This window comes from Xenopus tropicalis, chromosome 9, assembly GCF_000004195.4.
Source record: "Xenopus tropicalis strain Nigerian chromosome 9, UCB_Xtro_10.0, whole genome shotgun sequence".
NCBI lineage: Eukaryota > Metazoa > Chordata > Amphibia > Anura > Pipidae > Xenopus > Xenopus tropicalis.
The window spans coordinates 41658935-41686852 of record NC_030685.2 but is presented as its reverse complement, the minus strand read 5'-3'; the positions used below and the strand labels follow the sequence as shown (position 1 = coordinate 41686852).

Sequence of the window (27918 nt, the reverse complement as noted above, 5' to 3'; positions counted from 1 at the left end):
TGACATTCAGCCATCCCGCAGACTATTCCGAACAACAAATCCCTATTGGCTAAGCGCAGCACAACTACAGAGCCGCAAGGGCCAGTGGTACTTGTAGTTTTCGTATGTTTTATATCTGACAGGTCGGCTGCTGTTAGGACTATATATCCCAGCAAAGCTTGCGAGGCGCACAGTGTTTAGAGGAGAGATATTTGCAACCGAGTCTCTCAAGATGGCAATTTGGGGAATGAGGCGCGCTGGTCCGGCATTAGAGAGAGGTGAGGCTGGACCTGAAGGTGCTCAAAAGCAGTGAAACGAGAGCCCGACAAAAGTACTAAAATGGGAACATGTTACAGTGTCAGTTGTACTGCTTCGTGTGTACATGTCTAATTTAGAGGTCGCTTAAGGAACGGATACCGTGGCCTGCTTTTCGCTGATAGGAGATTTGCGTTAGTCTTTCACCGCGGGGAGAGATTGTAGGGCTTTTTGCGGCCCCTGCGTGGGCAAAGCGTACTCCGTACCCACTAGGGTAACTCCGTAGTACCATGGATTGTGTCTTGAACATATCAGAAGGCTTTATTTTAAATGTAGTTAGGTATGAAGAATGAACTGAAATCAGCAATGTGAAATTAAAAAAAAAAAGTTATGTGAAGGTGATAAGTATGTTACGTACGAACCGCAGTTGTGAAAAAGCAGGGCTCCTGAACCTGCCAGCAACTCAAAACTAGTAGTGAGTAAACAATTGCATGTCTTGGGTTTGCATACTCACTGTTGGATTTCAGGCTTTCTGAAAGCAGCCTCTGCACAAAAAATATTCACTGGGAGCTTAACATGATGGGTTGCTATTAGGACTGGACAGGGATTCAAAATAGGCCCTGTCATTTCAAGTACACAGAGGTCCAACTAAAAAGTGATTGTCTATGCCGGTATCTTACAGTAGCCCCTTTGGAATTTGGCAGAATCCACAAGCATTGTTATTATATGTAATTATAATATTATTTATATAGTGCTACCCCAATGGAGCATATGGCCCAAGGTCCCTATCACATTAACACACAGTAGGGTCAGTTTTACCAGGAGCCTGTTAACCTGCTGATATATTTTTTGCTGTGTGAAAACTGGAGAAAACCCATGCAGACATAGGAAGAACATATAAATTCCTTCTAGAAAGTATCCAAGCTGGGATTTAACTCAGTACACCAGTGCTGTAAGGCCTCTGTAAAGGCTGTTTACAAATCCACTTTTATTATGTTTTATTATGCATCTAGGACTTTATAGTTTCACATGGCACATGACGTTGAGTTGTGCCCAATGTTCTATTGATAGGCTGCTGAGGAGCGGGAGGTTTGGTATCACTCAGTGCAGCAGTAAAGAGGGACTGACTTTTATGAGGGCATAAGGCTGAGGAAAGGAAAATGACTTGATTCAAATTTGAAATTTAAATATGCACAAAATCATACCCATTTTGAAAAAAATTAGTACAGGATTCTGCTGTAAGAGAAATATTAACTGACATGTTTAAAAAAAAAAAAAAAATTCCCAGTGACAGAATCTGTAAGTTGATAATAAATATTTAATTTATTTGAAAATCCTATTATCCCTTTGTTCTGCACTCAAGACTTAAATTTTAACACAATGTAAATCTTTACAGTGCACCTTACTCATTTTCCTCAAATTGAGAATTTCCATTTTGTCCTATAGAAAAGGGTATTTACTAATATAAAACTGAATTTGTTTTTCTTTAAGTAATCTTAGAGACTAAATCCAGATTTTACAACAGGTGCTGCATCTCTTCAAATATTCATGATCGTCAGATTTAAATATATTGTTCTTTAACAATGGTACAGGTATAGGACCCATTATCCAGAATGCTCAGGACCAAGGGGGGTAAGGGGTATTTATGTAATTTGGATCCCCATAACTTGTCTACTAAAAAAACAATAAAATGTTTTAATCCTAATAGGAATGTTATGAATCCAATAAGGATTAATTATATCTTAGTTGGGATCAAATACAAGGAACTGTTTTATTATTATTACAGAGAAACAGGAAATCATTTTAAAAATCTGATTTACTTGATTAAAATGGAGTCTATGGGAGACGGGCTTTCCGTTTTTACTATTATTTGGACTATTTTAAATGTGTTTTTTATCTACTCTTTGACATTGATTCATTTAACCCTTTTACATGCCAGCAGAATTTCACATTTCGGTTCCCCTCAGTGCCAGACGTTTTGTTAACATTCTGTGCTCTCTCAATTTTAGGGGCTTTTATTGGTGGAAGGGTTAAGTTTAGGTAGGAAAACTATATATTGGTTTTTTTTCAGGAGAACCTAAGCTTTCCAAATCTGTTTTTGTGTATTTCCACTTCTAAATCTTGTTCCAGAGCTTGAAATACAAAAAAAAAATAAAAAAAAAAAATGCTATTTTTCATGATATAGGGATTTATACCAGAAACATATTTTATTTTATGGACAAAAATTCAACTGATTTGGAAAGCCTTATGTCTCCCAAACATGCCAATACCTGATATGTATAGCTTTATGGAGACTTCTCACTTCTATAGATCAAAAACTCCCAGCAATGAATTTCCAATTTTCAAAGCATTACAGCAGAATACGGCATACTTTAGATTCCAAAGCCAAAAGTCCTGGAACCATATATTTTTGAAAAGTACACATTCTGCTGAATCCAAAATGGGTAACCATGTATTTCCACTCCCAAGTACCAAACAGCAAAGCTTTCCTAAATTTAGCAGTTTCTATAAAAAATTATGAGAATTCAAAAAAATTACCTCAAAGCTTCCACTTTCAAGCACCATATCTCCCCCACATAGCAATAGGTACCAAGAAAACACATCCTAAATATGAAAGCCAAGGGTCCACCAAACAGTTCGATGCCCATTGTGCATAGGATTACTAAAGTATCTGGAATTTAGAGACCCCGAAAGGAAGTTAGTACGTACAAATTGCCCCGGAGATCTCTTTATCTACTGAAAATTCAACATGTTTACTGCATTTTCTGTGGGGTAAAAACACAAAAAAATACATTGACCCCCCCGCAAAACCATATATTTTTGTAAAGTGCACATTCAGGCGTATTCAAAATGGGCACCAATGCTTTCCCAAAATTGTCGGTTTTGATGAAATACCTGAAAATCGCATTAAACCTTCCATGTTCAAGCACCTTATCTCCAACATAGCATTAGGTACCAAAACACACCCTAAATATGAAAGACAAGGGTCCACTAACCAGTTTGATACCCACTGTGCATAGGATCACAGATGTATCTGACATTTAGAGACCCCAAAATGAAGTTAGTGCATACAAAGTGTATACGCTGCAATATAATCTAATGGCATGTGCATTATGTGCCATAAGACCCCCTAACAGTACGGAGACCCTAGAAAACCATATATTTTCCGAAAGTACACATTCTGACAAAACAAAAATGGGTAAATACATCTTTCTACTGCAAACTACCAAACTACAAAGCTATGCTAAACAGAACGGTTTTTATGACATTTCTGAAAATCGTCACAAAGCTTGCATGTTGCCCCATTATGTACACCACATTTAGTAACGTACCAACATAAAACACTCTAAATATGAACACCAAGGGTCTACTGAACAGTTTGATGCCCAATATGCATAGATTTGCCAAACTATGTGGGGTACAGAGGAAGCAGAATTGAAATACAGCTGACAAAATGTCCATGACAAGTAACAAAGAACAATATGAAATGCAATAAAATTGCTAAAAAAAAAAAAAAAAAATCACTCGAATCAATATATATATATTTTTTTTTTTGCCTAGTAATATCTGCGGTCAGAATAACAGTTTGAGTATTTTGGCTTGGGCAAATAAGTTTTGCAGACAAAGTCAAGCGAACAACAACTATGCATAACTAAAAATGCAATAAAATACCTAAAAATGCACCAAAATCACACAAAATGTAGTAAAAACACCAAAATAATACACTAAAGGTATTGCTCAGTGCGGTTAGCAAATACGCTATCCGCAAATGGCAATAAAACATTTTTTTTGTCAGGCAAGAAAAAAAAGATGCAATTACAAAAAAAACAAAACCCTTAAAATTTTGTAAGTGCTGTGAATGTGTGAAACCCCCCAAAAATGTATGTGTGTGTAAGTGTGAGTTTAAGTGTGTATTAGTGTAATATTCGTCTGTATGTGTGACTTTTAACACCTACCTGGGACAAGCAGTCACACAGATCCTATGGAGGTGGGAGGAAGGACCCAGGAACCTGATCTGCAGCTTCTACCTGCGATCCGTGAGAGTGCAGAGGGGGAAGCAGGAAACGTCAGGCACGTACAAACAGTGTGCCTGACTTTTCCTATGGGGCCCCTGGGCGATCGCGCCCCAGTGGATACTTGTTCCCCACCGCTGTCTAGGGGTTGGGGAAAAGCAGCTCCTCCGCTCCCAAATCCGGAGTGCAGCAGGACATAGAATCTATGTCCTGTGGCACTTAAAGGGTTAACAGTTGCAATATTGAAAATGTTATCTTAATTTCAGCAATATTGACATATAAAGTTGATATAACATATCCAGCAGAATTATATTTTATATCCAATTGCATAATTTAAATAAACAAATGTTTGTCATGTGGAGAAAGTAAATACATTTATCACTTGTTTAGATACCTCAAATTAAAGTGGCCATACACAGGCAAATTTAAAGCAGTGACACCAAAAATTAAGAGCATAAAAGTAATATACCAATGCAGGCAATAGCACATAATATAAGTCATGTGTCTACTTCAGAAGCGCTGCAACAGATTAAACAAAGCTGCTGTGTAGCCATGCTTATTCAGATTAACAAAAGGAGAAAAGGCACAGGTTACATAGCAGGTAACATAGGAAGTTACATTGAAAAAAAACTTCCATCCGTAAAGTTCAACCATAATGCTTATATATAACCTGCCTAATTGCCAGTTGATCCAGAGGAATGCAAAAAAATCATCTGAACCAACTTCACAGCTCTCACAGTAAAAAATACTTTCCAAATATTTAAGTGGAGCCTCCTTTCTTCTAATTGGAGTGAGTGCCCTTGTGTCAGTTGGAAGGACCTATTGGTAAATAAAGAATTAGAGAGGTTATTATATGATCCCCTTATATATTTATACATAGTTGTTACATCACCTCTTAAGCGCCTCTTCTCCAGTGTAAACAAACCCAACTTGGCCAGTCTTTCTTCATAACGGAGACTTTCCATACCGTTTACCAGCTTAGTTGCCCTTCTTTGGACCCTTTTACAAGGACTCCAGGGTCCTTCTCCATTATGGATTTGCCTAGTGCAGTCCCATTAAGGGTATAAGTGGCTTGCATATTTTTACATCCCAGGTGCGTGACCTTACATTTATCCACATTAAATCTCATCTGCCACTTAGCCGCCCAGATTGCCAGTTGGTCAAGATCCTGCTGGAAGAATGCCACATCCTGGATAGAATTGACTGGTCTGCAGAGTTTTGTGTCATCTGCATAGATAGCAATAGATAACATCTACTGCACTCCCACTATCCAGCTTCTTACTATCCTCATAAAAATAAATTAAATTGGTCTGACATGACCTGTCCTTCATAAAGCCATGCTGATTACTGATCATAATGCCAATTGTCCAGTACATAATTTTATCTGTAATCCCTTAACAAGCCTTCAAATAACCTACCCGCCACGATGTCAAACTTATAGGCCTATACCTTTTTTAAATATAGGAATAATATTAGCCTTCTTCCAATCCATAGGTACCATACAGATGAAAGCGAGTCTGAGAATATCCGAAACAGAGACCACTGTAAAACTGACCCTAGCTCTCTCCGTACCAGAGGGTGTATTTCATCTGGCCAGGTGCCTTGTTCACATTAATTTTCACTTAATTTAATTAATAATCACCTCCCAAGGTGACTTCGGCAAATCGCGGCGCCGCGTATGCCATCCCACCCGCGATTTACTTTCTAGCCTGTGGCATGGCATTGTGGGGAGATTAGTCGCAGCGCAACCCATGTACCCCTGCCCTTAAGCACCATATACTGTGTCAGCCACTGACTAGAGTTGAGGCAACAGTTAAGCTGAGTAGATTCCCATTATATTTGATAGAACTTTTCTGTTAACTGCTGTGTAAGTTGTGCCTTTTCTCCTTTTTTCAGCTTGAATTGCTGCCCCCATGGCTACACAGCAGCTTTGTTTATATAAGTGACTGTAGTCTTTCTGAAGAAAACACTTTTGCCAGTGTAGGGCAACAGTACATTATATTTGAATTGCTTGAAAACATATTAATTTTTTGGTGTTCCTTTAAAGGGGACCTGTCACCTTGAGTAATAATTCCAAATTGTTTTCTATTGTGTTTGTCAAGCAAAATAAACTTTATTTACACTATATAAATTATCTTAATCTTATTTTCTTCAGCCTTGGAATTCACAATTGCAGCAAGCAGGCAGGCGCCATTTTGTGGACACTTATCAAAGCAGGCATTGCATCCTTCCAAAATCTTGTTTGTGTGCCAGTATGAGGGGACCTGATGCCCATGTCTATGCACTGGTTACAAAATTACATGGTGAGAAGGGAGGGGGAATGTGAGGAGTGCAGCAACAGCTAAGAAGTTCTGAATTGAAAGTGAAAGTATCTGTCTGCCCCACCTCTATGCCTAAGGCATAGAGGCGGGGCAGGCAATATATGATACAGCTGGGATTTTTAAATGCTTTTATAATGGGTATGGATGTGGTAATAAAAAAAATGATTTGGGGTTAAATGTTTAATTTGAAAAGGGCTTTTATTATACAGTTTTTTATGTGTGGGTGACCGGTCCACTTTAAGCTACTGATTCAGGACCTTCAGACTGATTTGCATTGGCTTATTGATGTGATCCTCGCTTCGACTTTTTTGTATACCTTTTATTGTAATGTGATCATTTGGCCCTAGGGAAAGAGGATCTTTCAGGTACCTGCCTTATTTAAAGGGGACCTGTCACCCTAGAAATAATTCCAAATTATTTTCTGTTGTGTTTGTAAAGCAAAATAAACTTCAGTTACACTATAAAAATATCTTGTTTACTTTTGTCTTAAAGCTCACAATCACAGCAAGCAGACAAGTGCCATTTTATGGACACGGTTATCAAGATAAGCTTTGCATCAGCAATAATTCTTGTATATGTGCCAGAATGGGGAACCTAATGCACATACCTATACACTGGCTACGCAATTAGATGGTGAGGAGGGAGGTGGAAAATGATATGATTGACAGCTTGGATTTTAAAAAACCTTTGTAATGGGTATGGATATGTTTATAAAAAGAGAATTTGGGGTTTAATTTGAAAAGTTTAATTGAAAAGGACCTGTATTATACAGCTTTTTATGTCTGGGTGACCGGTCCCCTTTAACTGCCAAGCGTGTACCCCGTACAATCTTGGGCAGATAGGTTTCTCTCTCCAGAGGCAGCTTCTGTGATACAATTGTTGCATCACAACTGCTGCTTCTTCCACCCCCCTTCATTACTCATTCATTTTCTGCTGTGCAGAACTCTCCATGACCCCTACATTTATACTTGCCTCCCTCATGCTACAGAACTGGTAAGTGGCATTTATTTGCACACACATATAGCAAATTTTGCACTCCTTTTGCATATGTTCATATACACACATACTCGAGCAACTTTTACATGTGTACACATATATGCACCCTTTTTTTTTTCACTTATTTATCTTACACTTTTGTTTTTCCCCTAAAAACTGTTTATTTTGGCAGCACGACTATTGTATTAGGTATTTTGACCACTAATTATGTCTAAGTCTTATGACTTATTTTGTTGTTCATTGATTTGTGCAATTTTTGTGAGTTTTATTTATTTTTATCCCTGCATTATTGTCCCCTATCTGTTTTTTGGTATAGCTTTGCAGTTTGGTACTTTGGTGTATTAAGACGTTATTAACTGTTTTGAATTCATGAGAATGTGTACTTTCCAAAAAAAAATAAATGGTTTTTCTGGGGTTCTCTGTGCAGTTAGGCAGTCTTACAACACACATTCCCTGTCAGGGGGCTCTGTTTGCAAAAGCTGAATTTGCAGGTTTTACTCAAAGCTCTTTTTGGTTTGGAATACCTTGGGGGATTTTAGGTCAGCATTGAACTTACACCCATTAAACCATCATTCAGGCAACCCCTCCCCTGTCCTGGCTTGTAAATCTGTATCTGAAAGATGCATGTTTTCACGTGCCCATTCACACAGGAAGTTTCTTTGCTTTCAGAGATCAGCATGTCCAGTTCACATGCCTTCCCTTTGGCCTGTCCACATCCCCAAGGACATTTACAATAGTTTTGATGACAGTTATAGCCTACAGTTAAAATAGTGCAAAGTCTATCATTTGGTGCAATAAGCAAGAAAAAGTTTCAACAAATACACATAGCAATATATAAATGCAGTGCCAAATTTACATTTAATGCCCACATAACATTATTCAAGTGCCAACTTCAAGTTTAATGTGTGAGGATTGTAGTAGTTTTTAATTCCCTTCTTCATGGCCCACTTTGTAGTCTGCACACAGAAACATATATAAAGTTGGAACAAATATATACAGTGGCCCTGTGGGGACAGTCTTCTGTAGTGGGATGAAACTATAAAGATGAAACTACAAAGATGGATGGCTTGAGCAGGCGCACTCAAAAGCTCCAGTATGCTGGGGGGAAAAAAGAAGTGGTGGGATGTCATCCCACTGCATTCCACCTCAAAGACTACCACAAACTTTAAAGTGATCTAGTGGTGGAGCGCAATCTACTTTTTGGGCACCCCTGGGTTTGGGGCTGTTTTGCTGCCTCAGGGTCTGGGCAGCTCATCATCATAGAATTTATTCTGAATTGTTCACTTAATCAGATTGTGAGACAATTTGTAGGTTTCTGTGGTAGGTAAGTTATTTGAATGCATGTTAATACATGTATCGGACCCCTTATCCGGAAACCCATTATCCAGAAAGTTCCGAATTACGGAAAGGCCATCTCAATTTTAAAGACTCAATTTTAATCAAATAATTCACATTTTTAAAAATGATTTCTTTTTTTCTCTCTAATAATAAAACCGTATAATAATATAATTAATCCTTGTTGGAGCTAAAACAATTCCATTGGGTTTAATTACAGTTTAAATAATTTTATTAGCAGACTTAAAGTAGGAGGTCCGAATTACGGAAAGACCTCTTATCCGGAAAACCCCAGGTCTCGAGCATTCTGGATAATAGGTCCCATACCTGTATATTATATTTAAGATTAGTTCTGGAGAATGGCATTATCAGTAGGAATCACCATGGCTTTGAGGGACAGATTATGTCAACCAAATGTAATTGTTTTATTTAAAGTTAGTAGGAACTTGAACAGTGTGGTTGCAGTGTATAATCTGCTTGATTTTTGCCAAAGCTGGGCTTTTTAGCCTTAATTTTGCTTTAACATTTAAGTACAATATCCTCTATCAGCTGCTGACAATTTGTTAGAATGTGAGCCATGTTGTATCTCACTCTTCCATTCTAAACAGTAAGGAAAGAATCAATTATGCACATCTGTAACCAAAATTTTTCCATCTCATTACACTTTGCCTATTAAGCACAGATTCTATACATGCTGGCAGGAAAAGCCTCTAACTGCCAAGCACATATCTAATAGGTACTGCCAGGGACCCTATATTGCTGCCAGAAGTCCTTCCGGTCTTTTTTGTTACACTTTTTTTTTTTTTATTATTGAAGATTGATTTTTGCTGCTTTGGGGTTTGAGGGGGTTTTACTTAACTTTGAAACGTAAGTGTACAAAAAAAATATATTTAATTGATTTGCATGGGTATCTCTGCATTGTTCTGCAGTTTTAGTTTGGTGTAGAAAGACATCTTTACCCTTTTTTTTTTTTGGAATTTGTCATAATGTGCACTTTACAAAAACCATTTATTTGTGTAGATTTAAGGGGTCTTACAACAAATAATATGCTGGCAGGGTGCTTTTTTGCAGCTGAGAAAATTCATATGCACTATTTATTTGAGGTCCCTACAGGCCACATACTTTGGTATATATTCATATATATTGTGATTTGCATTTGTATGTAAGAAGTTGCGCAACATAAATGTGGCAAACTGCATCATTTTTAGAGGTTTTCAGTAATGTTAAAAAACTACCAGTAATAAAAAAAAAAATAAAAAAAATTTGAAAACCAATTGCATATTGTCTCGGAATAGCACTCTTTACATCAGGGATCCCCAACCTTTTATACCCGTGAGCCACATTTAAATGGAAAAAGTATTGGGGAGCAACACAAACATGACAAATGTTCCTGGGGGGTGCCAATAAGAGCTATAATTGGCTACGTAATAGCCCCTATGTCGACTGGCAGCCTACAGGATGCTCTGTTTGGCATTATACTTGGTTTTTATGCAACCAAAACTTTCACAAAAGCCAGGAATTCAAAAATAAGCATCTGCTTTGAGGCCTCTGGGAGCAGCATCCAAGGGGGGTTGGAGAGCAACATGTTGCTCACGAGCCACTGGTTGGGGAACACTGCTCTACATCATACAAAAAGTTAACTTAAAACTGAACAACCCTTTTAATATCATTGTGTCCCAATGTACCTGATAAAGTGCTGTTTTAAAGGCGGTAAAGTTTGCTTTCCTTAAAGGGCACCTATCGCAATGAAATTGCTTCCACCACCAGAGGTGCAGACTAATGCATGTGATGTAGGAGCAGTGGGTGCAAATTACCCGCCTACGTCACATGCACATGATGGGCAAGTTGTGCCACTTGCTTGTCATGCACATGTCTGTGGCACAACACTCAGTGCTCTATTAGCCCGCACCTCTGGTGGGGGAAGCAATTTAAGGGTAATAGGTGCCTCTTAAAATTTAGAATCTTTGCTGACCCAATTTATGTTTGTTTGGTTTAGGAAAAAACAATTAAATTAGATACTACGACCACTATTACCCAGATCTAGTAGTGAAAAAATAGGAAATTGAAAGTCTAAATCCCATTGCTCTTGGGAGATTCGAAATGGGCTATACATGCAAAACCAATCAATCATTATTTCACGTTCTGCCGTTTGGGTTTTTCAAAGTCATCCTCTAAGTTTGAGATACGATTCAGTAGTTGACCCAAGACCGGTGTATAATCTGCTGCCATTGAAGAAAGAAGGTGATGCTTTTTGATATTATCTGGTTGTGCAGCTAGAGACGATTGCTCAGACCAATTCTGTGACAGATCTGTCAATCAGCTGATTCACTGAAGGGGGCAGTCTGGAGATTTTTGTCATTTCTTATCTATAGGATGGTCCTTGAGGTTTTAGTTGTCTTGTTTGGCGACTGATTTGCCTGGTATCTATGACTGTTGACAAAAATAGACAATTGACAAAAATAGCAGATGGGGGGGTAAGGCTCTCTAGAGAAAATCAGATAAGGGATCCGTGAAGGATAAAAAGAAATTTGACATCATTGAATAAAGTCTGCATTTACCAACAATATTCAAAAGGCAATATTTGACATGCGGAAAGTCGTGCCTCTCAGGAAAGTTGAGTTTCAGGCTGGTAGTATTTCAAACTGGAGATCTAGCTTTATACCAACCACTCAGCACAAAATTTCAAAGAGTTGGTCTACTAACAGTGTGTCAGTTACAGAAGGAGCTGGAGCTCTCTAAAATGCGGCCATTACGAATACCCACCTCCCAGAAGTTGGTGGTGATTTTTTAATTGGTTTTTAGTGTAGTAATGCAGGGGTCTGTCGTTGGCCCTTTGCTTTATAACACATTTATTACTGTCCTTGAGGTGGGCATTGTAAGGTGCTTTGTGTTGTCCAACTACCACATTGCTCCCAATTTTCTCTCTGCCTATACTTTTATCTGATTGCGGCAAAAATTTTGCTAACATATTTTAAAGGAAGAATGCTGATCTGCTTTCAGCATACAGACTCTGGGACAGGGATTCTGTCATGGGAAAACATGTTTTTTTTTTTTTTTCAGAAAATGCATCAGTTAATAGCACTTCTCCTCCAGCAAAAAAAAAATAAAATATCCCTATACTCGAGTATATGGATTTGAAAGTAAGAGTCTGGCATCCGTTGCGCGCACCCCTCCCCCCCCCCCCCCCCCCCCCCGCGTGGACGGACGAGTGACGCAACGCAGAGCAGCTGCTGATCAGTAAGGGCGCTAAAGGAAGTGCTGTCAAGTTTTTGTTGCGCTGCTTCCGAGTATTACAGAGCAATCTAAACGGGTATTAAATGGGGTAAGCTATTGTAAGGTGTTGGGTAGTATACATATTAGAGTTTGTTACCTGGTCATCATGGTAATTACCTTAGTGTATCAGCAGCTCTATAGTACTGTCTATCATTCTGTTAAACACTATACAAAGTTTACCCAACATTCATTCGTTTTGGTAGTTGACTGTATTTTGTATTTTTGTTTTGTATTTTTTAGTTTGTATTTCATTGTGTGAAACATATTAATTCTGCACTCTGTGTGCAGTCTGTGAGTTCAGCTAACCTAGGACCCTGTGTCATGTGGCTGTCAGGGCCACTGACAGCCACTAAATTCTTACCAATTTGGCACAAGATGCAAATGGATAAACTTGCCACAGATCAACTTTCTTATGTAATGTGTCATATACCAATTTTCTAAATTCCTTTGTGAGTTCATTAACTAGGACTTGCCTTATACTCGAGTATATGGATTTGAAGATGTAAGTGTCTGGCATCCGTTGCGTGCGAAACCCTAGGCTTATACTTGAGTCAATACGTTTTTCCAGTTTTCTTAGGTAAAATTAGGTACCTCGGCTTATATTCGGATCGGCTTATACTCGAGTATATACGGTATATATATATATATATATATAGTCAAAATGCAATACTGGCACTCACGTATAAATCTCAAATCCGCCTGGGTGCAGTCTTCACAGTGAAACCGAGATAAGAAGAAAAAGAAGCCGCTCTCTCAGGACTTAGGTGCAAAAATAAAAAGTAATTTATTGAGTAGACGAACTGACGTTTCGGCTGAACACCTCAGCCTTTCTCAAAGTCAAAAACACATTGTGAATGCTAACATTAAATACAGTGACTGGCGGGAAAATACAAACAGAAACTGGGTGTGACGTCACAGTTTCACGTAGTCCAATACACATCAAGCGTGAAATACTCATTAGCATAATAAACAAATGCGTGTCTCATTGTTTATGTATAAACAAATGCTTTGTACATCCGCAATATCCCCTATAGGTGTTATGTTTATTGCGGATGTACAAAGCATTTGTTTATACATAAACAATGAGACACGCATTTGTTTATTATGCTAATGAATATTTCACGCTTGATGTGTATTGGACTACGTGAAACTGTGACGTCACACCCAGTTTCTGTTTGTATTTTCCCGCCAGTCACTGTATTTAATGTTAGCATTCACAATGTGTTTTTGACTTTGAGAAAGGCTGAGGTGTTCAGCCGAAACGTCAGTTCGTCTACTCAATAAATTACTTTTTATTTTTGCACCTAAGTCCTGAGAGAGCGGCTTCTTTTTCTTCTTATATATATATATATATATATATATATATATATATATATATATATATATATATATATATATATATATATATATATATATATATATATATATATATAATATATATATATATAATTTTTTTTTTTTTTTTCATTTGATTTTTAAATTTGATGTGGTATAGACATGTTTCACAGCTGCACAGCTATGCCACTTGTTCTCTGCTAAACTCCAGTTACACTGAGTAGTAGGATGTTTTTCAAATTAAACAGATTCTAAAATATCTGAGAGAGACCATCTTTAATTGGGTGTTTGAGTTTCAGGAGACAAGGTTGCTTTAACACCTTTTAACAGCCTTTAATAAACTGAAGCAACCCTTTACTTCTCTGCCTGTTTTGGCTCATCCTAACACTTCTCATCACTTTATTCTTGGTGTTGAAACTTTTGATGCAAAATTTGGGACCATTGTTTCTCAATAAATAACTTAAATTTCCTTTAAGTTATTTCTTCCTGAAAAAAATGATGAAATTGTGAACTTTTGGGCATCAAGCTTATCGTCTGACAAGAGTCCATGCCAATCCCATTGGGCTTTTTTTTTTGTTTTTTCAAGATATATATTTTTGATTTCTTATTCACCTGATTCAAAGAACATTAAAGGTGATGCCTAGTCCTGATCTATGTCTGCAATACAGTCTATAAGTTATTTGTGAAATTAAAGTTTTCTTAGGCTTACCTCCTCATTGTATTTGTTTCACTGAGAGAACTAACTATTCCCTTGATCAGTATCATTTGTTTTATTTCTCTAACTAACTCTAACTTGCCTGTTTTCCTGTGTCTGTGGCCTCTATCCCCCTGTTCTCCCTTTTGTCTTCCCCACTGGAGATGGGGGGGGTTTGTTCAGAGGGATCAGACCACTGGGTTGGCTGTATTATTTTTGATTGGAGGGTAGTACTATCACATATTAATGAGCTGGAGAAAGTGCAGAGACGTGCAACTAAACTGGTTAAGGGGATGGAAGATTTAAGCTATGAGGTGAGACTGTCGAGGTTGGGGTTGTTTTCTCTGGAAAAGAGGCGCTTGCGAGGGGACATGATTACTCTGTACAAGTACATTAGAGGGGATTATAGGCAGTTGGGGGATGTTCTTTTTTCCCATAAAAACAATCAACGCACCAGAGGTCACCCCTTTAGATTAGAGGAAAGGAGCTTCCATTTGAAGCAGCGTAGGTGGTTTTTCACGGTGAGGGCAGTGAGGTTATGGAATGCCCTTCCTAGTGATGTGGTAATGGCAGATTCTGTTAATGCCTTTAAGAGGGGCCTGGATGAGTTCTTGATCAATCAGAATATCCAAGGCTATTGTGATACTAATATCTACAGTTAGTACTAGTGGTTGTATTTATAGTTTATGTATGTGAGTGTATAGATTGGTAGGTGTGGGTTGGGTGTGCTGGGTTTACTTGGATGGGTTGAACTTGATGGACACTGGTCTTTTTTCAACCCTATGTAACTATGTAACTATGTAACATTGTGCCACTGTTCTTCAACAAATTGAAATTCTGAACAAGTTTCAACTGCAGAAACATTTAATTACATCTGTCTTTTCCAGGTCAATGGCCTGTTGGAAATCAGCAGCAGTTAAACATAGCTGTTCTTTCGTCTTCCTTTCACCTTAATCAAATTTGTCAATCCTTCTTGTGAAGCTGGATTTTCCTTCTAGCATAAACACTTCATGACCCTGAAATGGTCTTGCTCTTTCAAACCATCAACAAAAAAATCTGGGCACAGCATTTAACCCTTTAAGTGCCAGCAGAATTTGACATTTTGGTTCCCCTCAGTGCCAGACGTTTTATAAACATTCTGTGCTCTCTCAATTTAGGGGCTTTTACTGGGGGAAGGGTTAGGTATATATATATTGATTTTTTTCAGGAGAACCTGCGCTTTTCAAATCTTCCTGAGTTTTTGTGTATTTCCACTTCTGGAACAAGATTTAGAGCTTGAAATACAAAAAAGAAAAAATGCTATTTTTCATGATATAGGGATTTATACCAGAGACATATTTTATTTTGTGGACAAAAATACAACTTATTTGGAAAGCCTCATGTCTCCTGAACATGCCAATACCTGATATGTATAGTTTTATGGAGATTTCTGACTTCTATAGATCAAAAACGCCAAGCAGTAAATTACCAAATTTTCAAAGCATTACAGCAGAATACGGCATACTTAAGATTCCAAAGCCAAAAATCCTGACACATTAGGTTTACCCCAGGAAACCATATATTTTTGAAAAGTACGCATTCTGCCGAATCCGAAATGGGTAACTGTCTTCCAACTCCTAAGTACCAAACAGCAATGCTTTACTGAATTTAGCAGTTTCTATAAAAAATTATGAAAATTCTAAAAAAATCACCTCAAATCCACTTTCAAGCATCAGATCTCCCACATAACATTAGGTACAAAGAAAATACATCCTAAATCTGAAAGCCAAGGGTCCACTGAACAGTTTGATGCCCATTGTGCATAGGATCACCAATGTATCTGGCATTTAGAGACCCCAAGAGGAAGTTAGTGCATACAAATTGCCCTCAGAGATCTCTTTATCTACTGAAAATTCAACACGTTTACTGCATTTTCTGTGGGGTAAAAACACAAAAAAATACATTGACCCCCCCCCCCAAAACCATATATTTTCGGAAAGTACACATTCGGGTGAATTCAAAATTGGTACCCATGTCGTTCTTCTCCAAACTACGCAATGCTTTCCCAAACTTGCAGGTTTTATTGAAATACCTGAAAATCACATCAAACCTTCCACTTTCAAGCACCTTATCTCCCACATAACATTAGGTACCAAGAAAACACATCCTAAATATGAAAGCCAAGGGTCCACTGAACAGTTTGATGCCCACTGTGCATAGGATCACCGATATATCTTACATTTAGAGACCTCAAAAGGAAGTTAGTGCATACAAAGTGTATACGCTGCAATATAAGCTAATGGCATGGGCATTATGTGCCATAAGACCCCCTAACAGTACGGAGACCCTAGAAAACTATACATTTTCCGAAAGTACACGTTCTGACAAAACAAAAATGGGTAAATACATCTTTCTACTGCAAACTACCAAACTACAAAGTTATGCTAAACAGAACGGTTTTTATGACATTTCTAAAAATTGTCACAAAACTTGCATTTTACCTCATTATGTACCCACACATTTTGTAACATATCAACATAAAACATTCTAAATATGAACGCCAGGGGTTTACTGAACAGTTTGATGCCCTATATGCATAGATTTGCAAACTATATAGTGTACAGGGGCACCCAAATAAAAATAGTGCATATGAATTTTCACATAAGACGCTCTGGCTCGTGCAAATTTTGCACCCAGTATGTGTATTATGTACCATAAGACCCCCTAACAGTACGGACACCCTAGAAAACCATATATTGCAGCTTGAGATTAACGCTTTATTAGCCTTTCTTTCTCCTTTAACCCTTTCCCTGCCAACAACGTAGGTACTACGTTGTTTTAAAAAAAAAGTTATGTGCCAAGAACGTAGTACCTACGTTATTGGTACTAGTGCGATTCTCTCTGCATCGGCGGCTTTTGCGGCAACGATTGCATCGCAGGACCTAGCTACAAGCTAGGTCTGCTGCTTGTCCTGTGTCTTCCCCTTCTCCTTGCTCCCCCCAGCGCAGCCCACACACTTCCTGTGCTGCAAGGACTTCAGAGAGGACTGCCTGCCTGCGATCCCTGAGACCTTCTACTGGTAAGTGCTCTTTAATTGCCTAATATACACATTTTCACACAATTTAGCAGTTTTTTTTCCCCATTTTGCACAGTCTAGTACACTTTAGCATACTTATACACACTGGCACACTGTCACATAAATTTTAGATGTGTGCACACATGTATAAACAAAATTATTTTTTTGTACCCCTTTGTCTTTTTCCCTAAAAATTTTATTTTGGCAGCGTGACTATTGGATCTACTATTCTAACCACTAATTACGCTGTTGTGTGACTTATTTTGTTGTTTCATCGATTTACACAACTTTTGTGGTTAAATTGCATTTTTATCCCTGTATAAGTGTTCCTTATCTGTACATACCACAGACTTTGGTATATCTATGCATATTGGGCATCAAACTGTTCAGTAGACCTTAGGTGTTCCTATTTGGGGTGATTTGCCTTTGTAAGCAAGAAATTGTGTGAGATCAATGCAACAAATTGCAACATTTTTAGGCGATTTTCTGAAATGTCATAAAAACCACTAACTTTAGGAAAGCTTTGCAGATTGGTACTTTGGTGTAGAAAGGACTCTTTACCCATGTTGGATTTGTCAGAATGTGTACTTTCTAAAAAATATGGTTTTCTGGGTTTTTCTTTACAGTTAGGGGGTCTTACGGCACATAAGACACGGTCATTGGGCTTTTTTTGCAGAAATTGAGTTGGCAGCTGAGAAAATTCCTATGTACTATTTTCATTTGGGTGCCTCTGTACACCACATACTTTGGTAGATCTTTGCATATTGGGCATCAAACTGTTCAGTAGACCGCTGGCATTCATATTTAGGGTGATGTGTCATTACATGTAAGGAATGTTGTAAGATAAATATGGCAAATTGCAACAATTTTAGGCCTTTTTCAGAAAAGTCATAAAAACCATTAACTTGAGGAAAGCTTTCCAGATTGGTATTTTTGTGTAAAAAGTCTTTTTTACCCATGTTGGATTTGTCAGAATGTGTACTTTCCAAAAAGATATGGCTTTTAGGGGTTAATTAAGCACAATATTCAGTGAAAAACACAACCATTTATTGGCTCAAAATTTAGATACAAAATACAAAACCATACTATACCAAATGGAAAGGTACTTCCCATGCTACATGGCACCCTCTCTCCTTCCTAACGCCTTTCGTGCACTAGGTGCTTCATCAGAGGAAGTATAGTGTGCCCGTGTCACTTCCCTTTTTATACCCAAAACCTTAATTTGTCCATTTTCAGGGTTACCATTAGAACCCTGTAGCAAACATATATTACATAATGATATAATTACACAGAAGTCTTTTCAGGGTTACCATTAGTGCCCTGTAATGGGCATACATTCCATAAACCTTCAAATATGCATTCCACTGGGCCCCCAAAGAAAGACCACCCTGTATTAAACACAAATTATAATTAATCAAACACAATTTTATAAAAAAAAACTAATTAACTTTTTTGAAAATATATAATCAAATCTAAATTAATATACAGTAATTTCAAACTCTGCAAATGCAAATATCTTAAAAGTTTTGAGCCTAAAAAGTAAATATAAAAAAGTGTTACATGGTGGCCACAATCACAGGTGCTGTCAGTATTACCAATTAGTTTTAACTCTTCAGTTTCACTATGCCTCAGAGATACCTTTCATAGTTACTAACACATCTAGTGAACAGACCATTATTTGGTTACCCCTGAAGCATAATGAACACTGCACCATATATTTAAAGTGACAATGCATACATGTATTTTAAAAACTTTTTAAAAATTCATTTTTTATTTATACAAATCTCTCAAAAACAATTTTTAATATAGATGCTCTTATGTTGATATTGGCCCAGACCAGTCAAATACTAAATATTTAATACAGTTCTTTTTCGGTTCAATAATATAATTAAATAAAGATTATTTCCAAGATGAAACAAGAAATGGTTTCAGTTCAAATTTTGTATTCATTCCTTTTGGTATCACCGTATCCAGTGCAAATATCCATTTGGGTTCTAACCTAAGAAGTTTAGTTACTAAGTTTCCTTCACTTCTCTCATCAATTTTATCAATACCACACATATTGAATTTCATATATTGCCCATTATGCATGTACTCAAAGTGCTTATATAAAGGATTATCATTGTCTTTATTTTTCAGACCTCTCAGATGTTCTCCCAGTCTTATTCTCAACTGCCTTATAGAATCGGTATTCTTACTTGAAAAGGTTTTTACATTCCTGCAATGTTTGCAAGATTTACATCGTTTACAAGGAAAAAAGCCTTTTACATCGCCCAACCAAGTCCCACTTGTATTTTTCTTTTGGTCATTTTTCAATCTATTAGGGGCAACAATACTCGCTATAGACCTAGCCTTCCTATTTACTACACCCGGTTTGATATTCAAATTTTTCCAATATTGGGTCTGCCTGTAAAATATTCCAATTTCTTTTAGGGGTTACCCTACATTTCTGCAGCTTCTACCCCTCATAAAACTGCCATGTGTTTATAAATTAGGTAAATGTAAGCCATGAAATTAGTGTGCACAAGGTATACAGTGGAGGAAATAATTATTTGACCCCTCACTGATTTTGTAAGTTTGTCCAATGACAAAGAAATGAAAAGTCTCAGAACAGTATCATTTCAATGGTAGGTTTATTTTAACAGTGGCAGATAGCACATCAAAAGGAAAATCGAAAAAATAACTTAAAAATAAAAGATAGCAACTGATTTGCATTTCATTGAGTGAAATAAGTTTTTGAACCCCTACCAACCATTAAGAGTTCTGGCTCCCACAGAGTGGTTAGACACTTCTACTCAATTAGTCAACCTCATTAAGGACACCTGTCTTAACTAGTCACCTGTATAAAAGACACCTGTCCACAGAATCAATCAATCAAGCAGACTCCAAACTCTCCAACATGGGAAAGACCAAAGAGCTGTCCAAGGATGTCAGCGACAAAATTGTAGACCTGCACAAGGCTGGAATGGGCTACAAAACCATTAGCAAGAAGCTGGGAGAGAAGGTGACAACTGTTGGTGCGATTGTTCGAAAATGGAAGGAGCACAAAATGACCATCAATCGACCTCGCTCTGGGGCTCCACGCAAGATCTCACCTCGTGGGGTGTCAATGATTCTGAGAAAGGTGAAAAAGCATCCTAGAACTACACGGGAGGAGTTAGTTAATGACCTCAAATTAGCAGGGACCACAGTCACCAAGAAAACCATTGGAAACACATTACACCGCAATGGATTAAAATCCTGCAGGGCTCGCAAGGTCCCCCTGCTCAAGAAGGCACATGTGCAGGCCCGTCTGAAGTTTGCCAATGAACACCTGAATGATTCTGTGAGTGACTGGGAGAAGGTGCTGTGGTCTGATGAGACCAAAATAGAGCTCTTTGGCATTAACTCAACTCGCTGTGTTTGGAGGAAGAAAAATGCTGCCTATGACCCCCAAAACACCGTCCCCACCGTCAAGCATGGGGGTGGAAACATTTTGCTTTGGGGGTGTTTTTCTGCTAAGGGCACAGGACAACTTATTCACATTAACGGGAAAATGGACGGAGCCATGTATCGTGAAATCCTGAACGACAACCTCCTTCCCTCTGCCAGGAAACAGAAAATGGGTCGTGGATGGGTGTTCCAGCACGACAATGACCCAAAACATACAGCAAAGGCAACAAAGGAGTGGCTCAAGAAGAAGCACATTAAGGTCATGGAGTGGCCTAGTCAGTCTCCGGACCTTAATCCAATAGAAAACCTATGGAGGGAGCTCAGGCTCAGAGTTGCACAGAGACAGCCTCAAAACCTTAGGGATTTAGAGAGGATCTGCAAAGAGGAGTGGACCAACATTCCTCCTAAAATGTGCGCAAACTTGGTCATCAATTACAAGAAACGTTTGACCTCTGTGCTTGCAAACAAGGGTTTTTCCACTAAGTATTAAGTCTTTTTTTGTTAGAGGGTTCAAAAACTTATTTCACTCAATGAAATGCAAATCAGTTGCTATCTTTTATTTAAAGTTATTTTTTCGATTTTCCTTTTGATGTGCTATCTGCCACTGTTAAAATAAACCTACCATTGAAATGATACTGTTCTGAGACTTTTCATTTCTTTGTCATTGGACAAACTTACAAAATCAGTGAGGGGTCAAATAATTATTTCCTCCACTGTATTTTGGGGTCCCTAAGTGCCATGTGCTTTGATAAACCTATGTTCAGTGTCCATCAAACTGTTCAGTTGACCTCTGGGGTTCATATTTAGGGTGTTTTATCTTTGTACCTAATGACCTGTAGAAAATATGATGCTGCAATATGGAAGTTTTGAGGTGATATTTGGAAATGTCATAAAAATCGTCAAACTTAGGAAAGCTTTGCGGCTTGGTATTTTGGAGTAAAAAGGAATGGGTACCCATTTTAGATTCAGGGAAATGTGTACTTTCCAAAAATATATGGCTTTCTGGGGTGAGCGTACTTTTTTAAAGCGTTATCCCACATAATGCTTTGCATGTAAATGTGTTGATTTTACAGGAGCAGAAATGACAGTACATATGGGGGTATGTACACATTGGGGGCCCCTATATGCCACATACTTAGGTAAACCTATACATATTGGGCATCAAACTGTTCAGTGGACCCCTGGCGTTCATATTTAGGGTGTTTTATTTGGTTACTTTATGACCTGTTGGAGATAAGATACTACAGACTGTAAGCTTTGAAGCGATTTTTAAAAAATTTCACATTTTTATAAAAACCAATAACTTTAGGAAAGCATTGCAACTTGGTAGTTTGGAGTAAACAGTCTTTCTAAAAATGTATAATTTTCTGGGATAAACCCTCTGTTAGTGGAAGTTTTGGCCTTGAAATCTAAAGGTATGCAGCTTTCTGGAGCAGTGCTTTGGAAATTTGGTAGTGTACTGCTGGGCATTTTGACCTATACAAGTGAGAAATCTCCATAAAACTATATATATTTGGTATTGGCACGTTCAGGAGACATGGGACTTTCCAAATCAGTTGTATTTTCATGCATAAACTAATTTTTGTTTCTGGTGCATGTGTTTATATTATGGAAAATAATTTTTTAAAATTTTTTAGACATTTAGAAACCTATATCTTGTTACAGAATTGGAATTACACAAAAATTCTACCATATTTTAAAAGCTTAGGTTGTCCTGAAAACAACGATATATTGTCTTCCTCGGTAAACTAAAAGTCCCCCCAAGGAAAGGCCCCTAAAGTGATACAGTGCAAAATGTTCAAAAACTGTCTGGCAGTAGAAGTTCCACTTTGTCCAAAAGGGCTGGCAGTGAAAGGGTTAAGATCTATATAAAGTTGATTAATGCAGCATATTTTACATAAGCATTTTAACATCAATTTCCATACGTTGGTTCCACAGGACCCAAACCCAACAGCAGCTGCACAAACTGACTAGGTGAGAACGCAATGGGTCTTGCATAAACCCCCAAAAATATGCAACATTACAATAACTACAGGGACAACAGCACGCCAAACCTGGAATTGCATTGCAGGTAAGTTACCATCATGTTTGTCAATTTTAATTCCCAAAGTGCCTGTAACCCTTTTTTATCCCATCCATCTAGCTTTTTTTTTTTTTTATTAAACCCCCCCCCCCCAAAACATTTTTCTTTGTAAATTTATATTGCCGTACTGGAAAAGATAAAGCTCTGACTCCTCAGACATTTATCTTCCTCCATACCTTTAGAAGCCCTTTTCTAAACCCTAAAATCTATTTGTAATAGGAAACGTACCCAATAATTTGACTGCATTGTGTTTACCGGGTTAGTGGATAACACAAAATGTTTTGGGCTAGACAAAGGGCCTTATTTTTCTGCCTTTAAAAACCAAACTGACGCCCATCTCTTCAAATCTCTTCTAGCTGCCCAAAGTATAAAAAGAATGGCCGACAATCCATTACACAGTATAACTAAAATCAATAAAATTGTATGAACATAATTCTGAACTTATACCTGCAGCATACCTTCCAACGTTTGAAAAATGTAAAAAGTGACAAAAATAAATGGTGCTTAGCCCAGCAATTTTTTTGTGACCACACCCCCTAAATACCATTCCCACTTTACTAAATTTGTCAGGTTGTTTAAAGTTTGAACACATTTCTGGGGGTTTTGGGGTTGATTTAAGTGTGAAATTGTCCTTTAACCCTTTAAGTGCCACATGACGTAGAATCTACATCCTGTGTATAAAAGCACCTAAGTGCCACAGGACGTAGATTCTACGTCCTGCTGTACTTCTAGGTTTGGAATCAGAGAAGCGGCTTTTCAAACCGCTCCTTCACTCCACGCTCGTTTCCCAGCCCCTAGGCAACGAGCACATGGGAGGAACGAGTGGCCTCTGGGGCGCAATCGCCCAGGGTCCCCATAGGAAAAGCCAGACACATGCATTCTACGTGCCTGGCTTTTTCTGCTCTCTCCCTCCCTTCCTCCGCTCCCCCTTACATAGTAACATAGTAACATAGTAAGTTGGGTTGAAAAAAGACATACGTCCATCAAGTTCAACCATAATGCCTATACCTAACCTGCTTAACTACAAGTTGATCCAGAGGAAGGCAAAAAACCCCATCTGAAGCCTCTCTAATTTGCCTCAGAGGGGAAAAAATTCCTTCCTGACTCCAAGATGGCAATCGGACCAGTCCCTGTATCAACTTGTACTAAGAGCTATCTCCCATAACCGTGTATTCCCTCACTTGCTAAGAATCCATCCAGCCCCTTCTTAAAGCTATATAATGTATCAGCCAGTACGACTGATTCGGGGAGGGAATTCCACAACTTCACAGCTCTCACTGTAAAAAATCCTTTCCGAATATTTAAATGGAACCTCCCTTCTTCTAAACGGAGTGGGTGCCCTCGTGTCCGTTGGAAGGACCTACTGGTAAATAAAACATTAGAGAGGTTATTATATGATCCCCTTATATATTTATACATAGTTATCATGTCACCTCTTAAGCGCCTCTTCTCCAGTGTAAACAGACCCAACTTGGCCAGTCTTTCTTCATAACCGAGACTTTCCATACCCTTTACCAGCTTAGTTGCCCTTCTCTGGACCCTCTCTAGCTCAATAATGTCCCGTTTGAGCACTGGAGACCAAAACTGAACAGCATATTCTAGATGGGGCCTTACCAGTGCTCTGTAAAGGGGAAGAATAACCCCCTCCTCCCGTGAATCTATACCCCTTTTAATACAGCTCAGAACCTTGTTTGCCCTTGCAGCTGCTGCCTGGCATTGCTTGCTACAGCCCTTCTTGCACCGCCCACTATTTTACATGATTTAGTACATTTTAAAAATTTATGGTATAGATCCCCTTTAAGGAAATTAAACACTACATAAGACACACCACATGCAGTGAGGATGCATTCACTTTGTTTTATACTTGCACCACCCCAAGGTTGTCCCAATGACACACTTGTCATTTTTTGCTGTCCCAATTATAGACCACTCTATTTTTTAACTCATTGCCCCAAACTTTAAGTAAAAACATTTTTTTAATATCATCCTTACCATTCCGCTGTCGTCATTGCTCAGAGAACCATTTATCGTTCAAGTAAGTTCCCATGCCTTTTCTACATAACATTTTGGCACCCCCAAGTGACTTAGCCTTTCCTTCTCCTTTGCAACTAATCTGGTAAGAAGGATGGACGGTTTAAACTGTGAGCAAAGACTGTTAAGGTTGGGGTTGTTTTCTCTGGAAAAAGATGCTTACAAGGGAACTTGATTACTCTTAACACATACATTAGAGGGGGGTTAGAGACAGACAGTGACCTTTTTTTCATACATTACTATCAACGCGCCAGATGACACACCATTAGATTAGAAGAGGAAATGAATTTTCATTTGAAGCAGTGTAGATGGTTTTTCAAGGTGAGGGCAGTAAAGTTGTGGAATGCGCGTTCAAGTGATGTCATGATGGCAGATTCTAGTTATGCCTTTAAGAGGATGGATTATTTATTGAAAAAGCAATATATTAAAGTCTGTTGTGATTCGATCTACAATAAGTATTGGTTTATATATGTGAGGTGTATCGATAGGTCAGTAAGAGTATGTGTGTGTATATATGTGCAGTGGGGTTCATTTGCAGGGGATGGACTTTGGTCTTTTTTCAACCCGCCTTAACTTTGTAACAAAGGGCCTTAGGCAAATGTATGTTTGACTTTTCGCAGTATCCGATACTGACAAAGACCAATGATTTTGCTTTTTTTCTTTTTCTTCATTTCCTTATTTGTACCGAATACTATTTGTAATACTATTGGTATTATTTCTAATAGTATTACTAAACTTAGATGCTATAACAGTCATAACATTTTTGGTCTGCTTCAGTGCTTATGGACTTAGTTTCTTCCACGCCTGCTATTCTTCAAAAATGTTCCTTTCTTCATCTTCTGTCATGTTGGCTCTGTCTCAACCAGGATTAATGCACCACAAATTCCTATTGCTAGTTCCTCAGTCCCACAACTTCTTTTGGTCACTTGCCACCATGATTTTTATTGGGTCAGTGACTACCTGACTCCTACATTTCCTTAATTAAACCCATTATTAGAAATGCATTTTTGTTGTCTGTCCCTCCTTCTTCTATTTTGTTTGATGTCCATCAAGAGTCTGAAGTACAGTACAGCAGGATATTATGGACTCTCATATATCCAGAAGTAAAATAAAATATCTTATCTAATGGATTGTATTGATATTTATGCATCACTGGTCACAATTTTTCATAAAATGTTTCTTTGTATACCTTGGGTGCCCACAGATGGTATTCCCTCAAGAGGATTACTGTAAGGAGCCCAGAGAAACATCTAGGTCAGTGACTCATGAGCAATATTTTGCTCAGCAACCCCTTAGATTTAGCTCCCATTTGCATCAAAGTTGGTGCCGTTTTTAAATCTCTGGCTTGGAGACAAGTTTTGGAAGCACAGAGACACAGTTTTACTCCAAGCAGAGCCTGCTGCAGGCCAGAAATCAACATGGGACTACAAATTGCCAATCACAGCCTTTATTTGGCATCCCCAAAGAACTTTTTTCAAGCTTGTGTAGCTCACAAACACTTTTTACATTTGAGTGTGACTTGTGATCAGACTGAATGGGGGCTAAGGTATTCTGGGGGTTATTTGGAGTAATGTTTGAGAGAGAAAAAAATAGGTTTACTTATTCTTTAACCTTAGCCTATTTTGAATAGGTAATAGGTAACATGATAATCCAGTAAAAGCAGCACTTCAAAACTATGCTCTTGTCTGTAACATTTCCAAAATTTGCTTGTGATCTTGTGGCTATGGTTTTTTCTCTCAGTGGAGCATAAATTCATACATTTTATTTGACCATGTCCTATGCTTGTTGAGAAGTAAATGCTGTACAAAGTGAGTTGTTTAAAATGTAAAAATCAATGTAAAACAAGCTGAACTTATCAACCTATAGACCCTTGTGTGGAGCACTCATATGAATACCCCAGATCTCTGTTCTGGATGACTAAACAACACTGGGCAAATTATTGCTGTTATTACTGTTAAACAATAAACATGTACTGTATATGTTGAAATTGTAACAATATAATGCATAACAGAAAAATACACTTGAATTAAAAAGCCTACAAAATTTCATAGTGTAATTCCATATTGTAGTATTATGCTAGACCAATTGTTGAACTACGTATTGTATGAAGAGACAGGTCTCTGCATGTTGATTCATACTGGAAAAATCTTTCTCTCACTGCAGGGACAAGGAAAAATCTAGCCCTAAGATTGGTTACGGCACGTGTGTACAACTGTAGGTTTGGTGGTAGGATACTCTCAGCTGCCGTAGGTTGGTTGCAGCACATGACTTAACCGCTGATTTCTGGGCCGTATTTACCGGAGTCGCACATGGCACACTCAGTACTGGACAGCATGGATCCAAGTAGCTCAATTCGAGTGGAACATGACAGAAAAAGAAGGCAATTTTCTGTCCGGCTAAATGGTATGGAAGGGTAATGGGAAGGGAAAGAAAAATTGGTTATATAGAATCGGAGTGGGCAAACCTAAGCTTTCTTTAGATGACAGGTTAGATCAGTGAAACCGGAGGCATATGGGGGTGGGTTGTGTCTGAAAAGGGCAGGTTTTAATGCATGGTTTTCTATACATTTTAGAAGTGGGCATCAATAAACAACTTGAAATTAAACTTGACACTTCTAGAGGTGTGATGCATAGGTTTAGTGGGGTAGATTAAACCAACTACAGAACCCACAGTGCTACTAGAATGAAAGGGTTATTGCATCATAGCTTATATATGTGTGGAAAAGCTAGAGCACATAAATAACAATTGTCTTTATACAATTAGGTTTCAGTCTGTCCCAGGGACAGACCTTTTGATTAAGGACCTTGGGTCCAGGCGAAATGGCCCCAGGAAATGCCCTGTATGCTCCTGTTACATAATAAAAGTCCAAAATGCTACCTGGTTTCTTGGCACAAATATGGGTATTAAAAAAAAAGGACTGCACAGATATAAGGGAAGGGTGATTTGTACAGTTTCACTATTCAGTATGGAGAGGCTGTTGTGGAGAAAAGATGGGTGTTTCAAGAGAGAGTTTTGTGGAAAACAAAATTGTGCAGAGGCTTAAGTTGACCATACACTATTATATCCCATCTGTTTTTGCCACCAAATGTGCAGGGTGCCATATCAAGCTGATACAA

General features: G+C 38.2%; 1 protein-coding gene across 1 annotated transcript in view; it reads left to right on the top strand.

Annotated features, from left to right (window-relative positions):
• Positions 1-205: 205 nt before the first annotated feature.
• Positions 206-27918, top strand: part of natd1 (N-acetyltransferase domain containing 1) — a 52573-nt gene continuing 24860 nt past the window's right edge. Inside the window, 3 exon segments of the mRNA NM_001008089.1 lie at positions 206-257; positions 22627-22759; positions 26966-27205. Coding sequence (NP_001008090.1) covers positions 27112-27205 — 94 coding nt within the window. The 5' untranslated portion in view covers positions 206-257; positions 22627-22759; positions 26966-27111.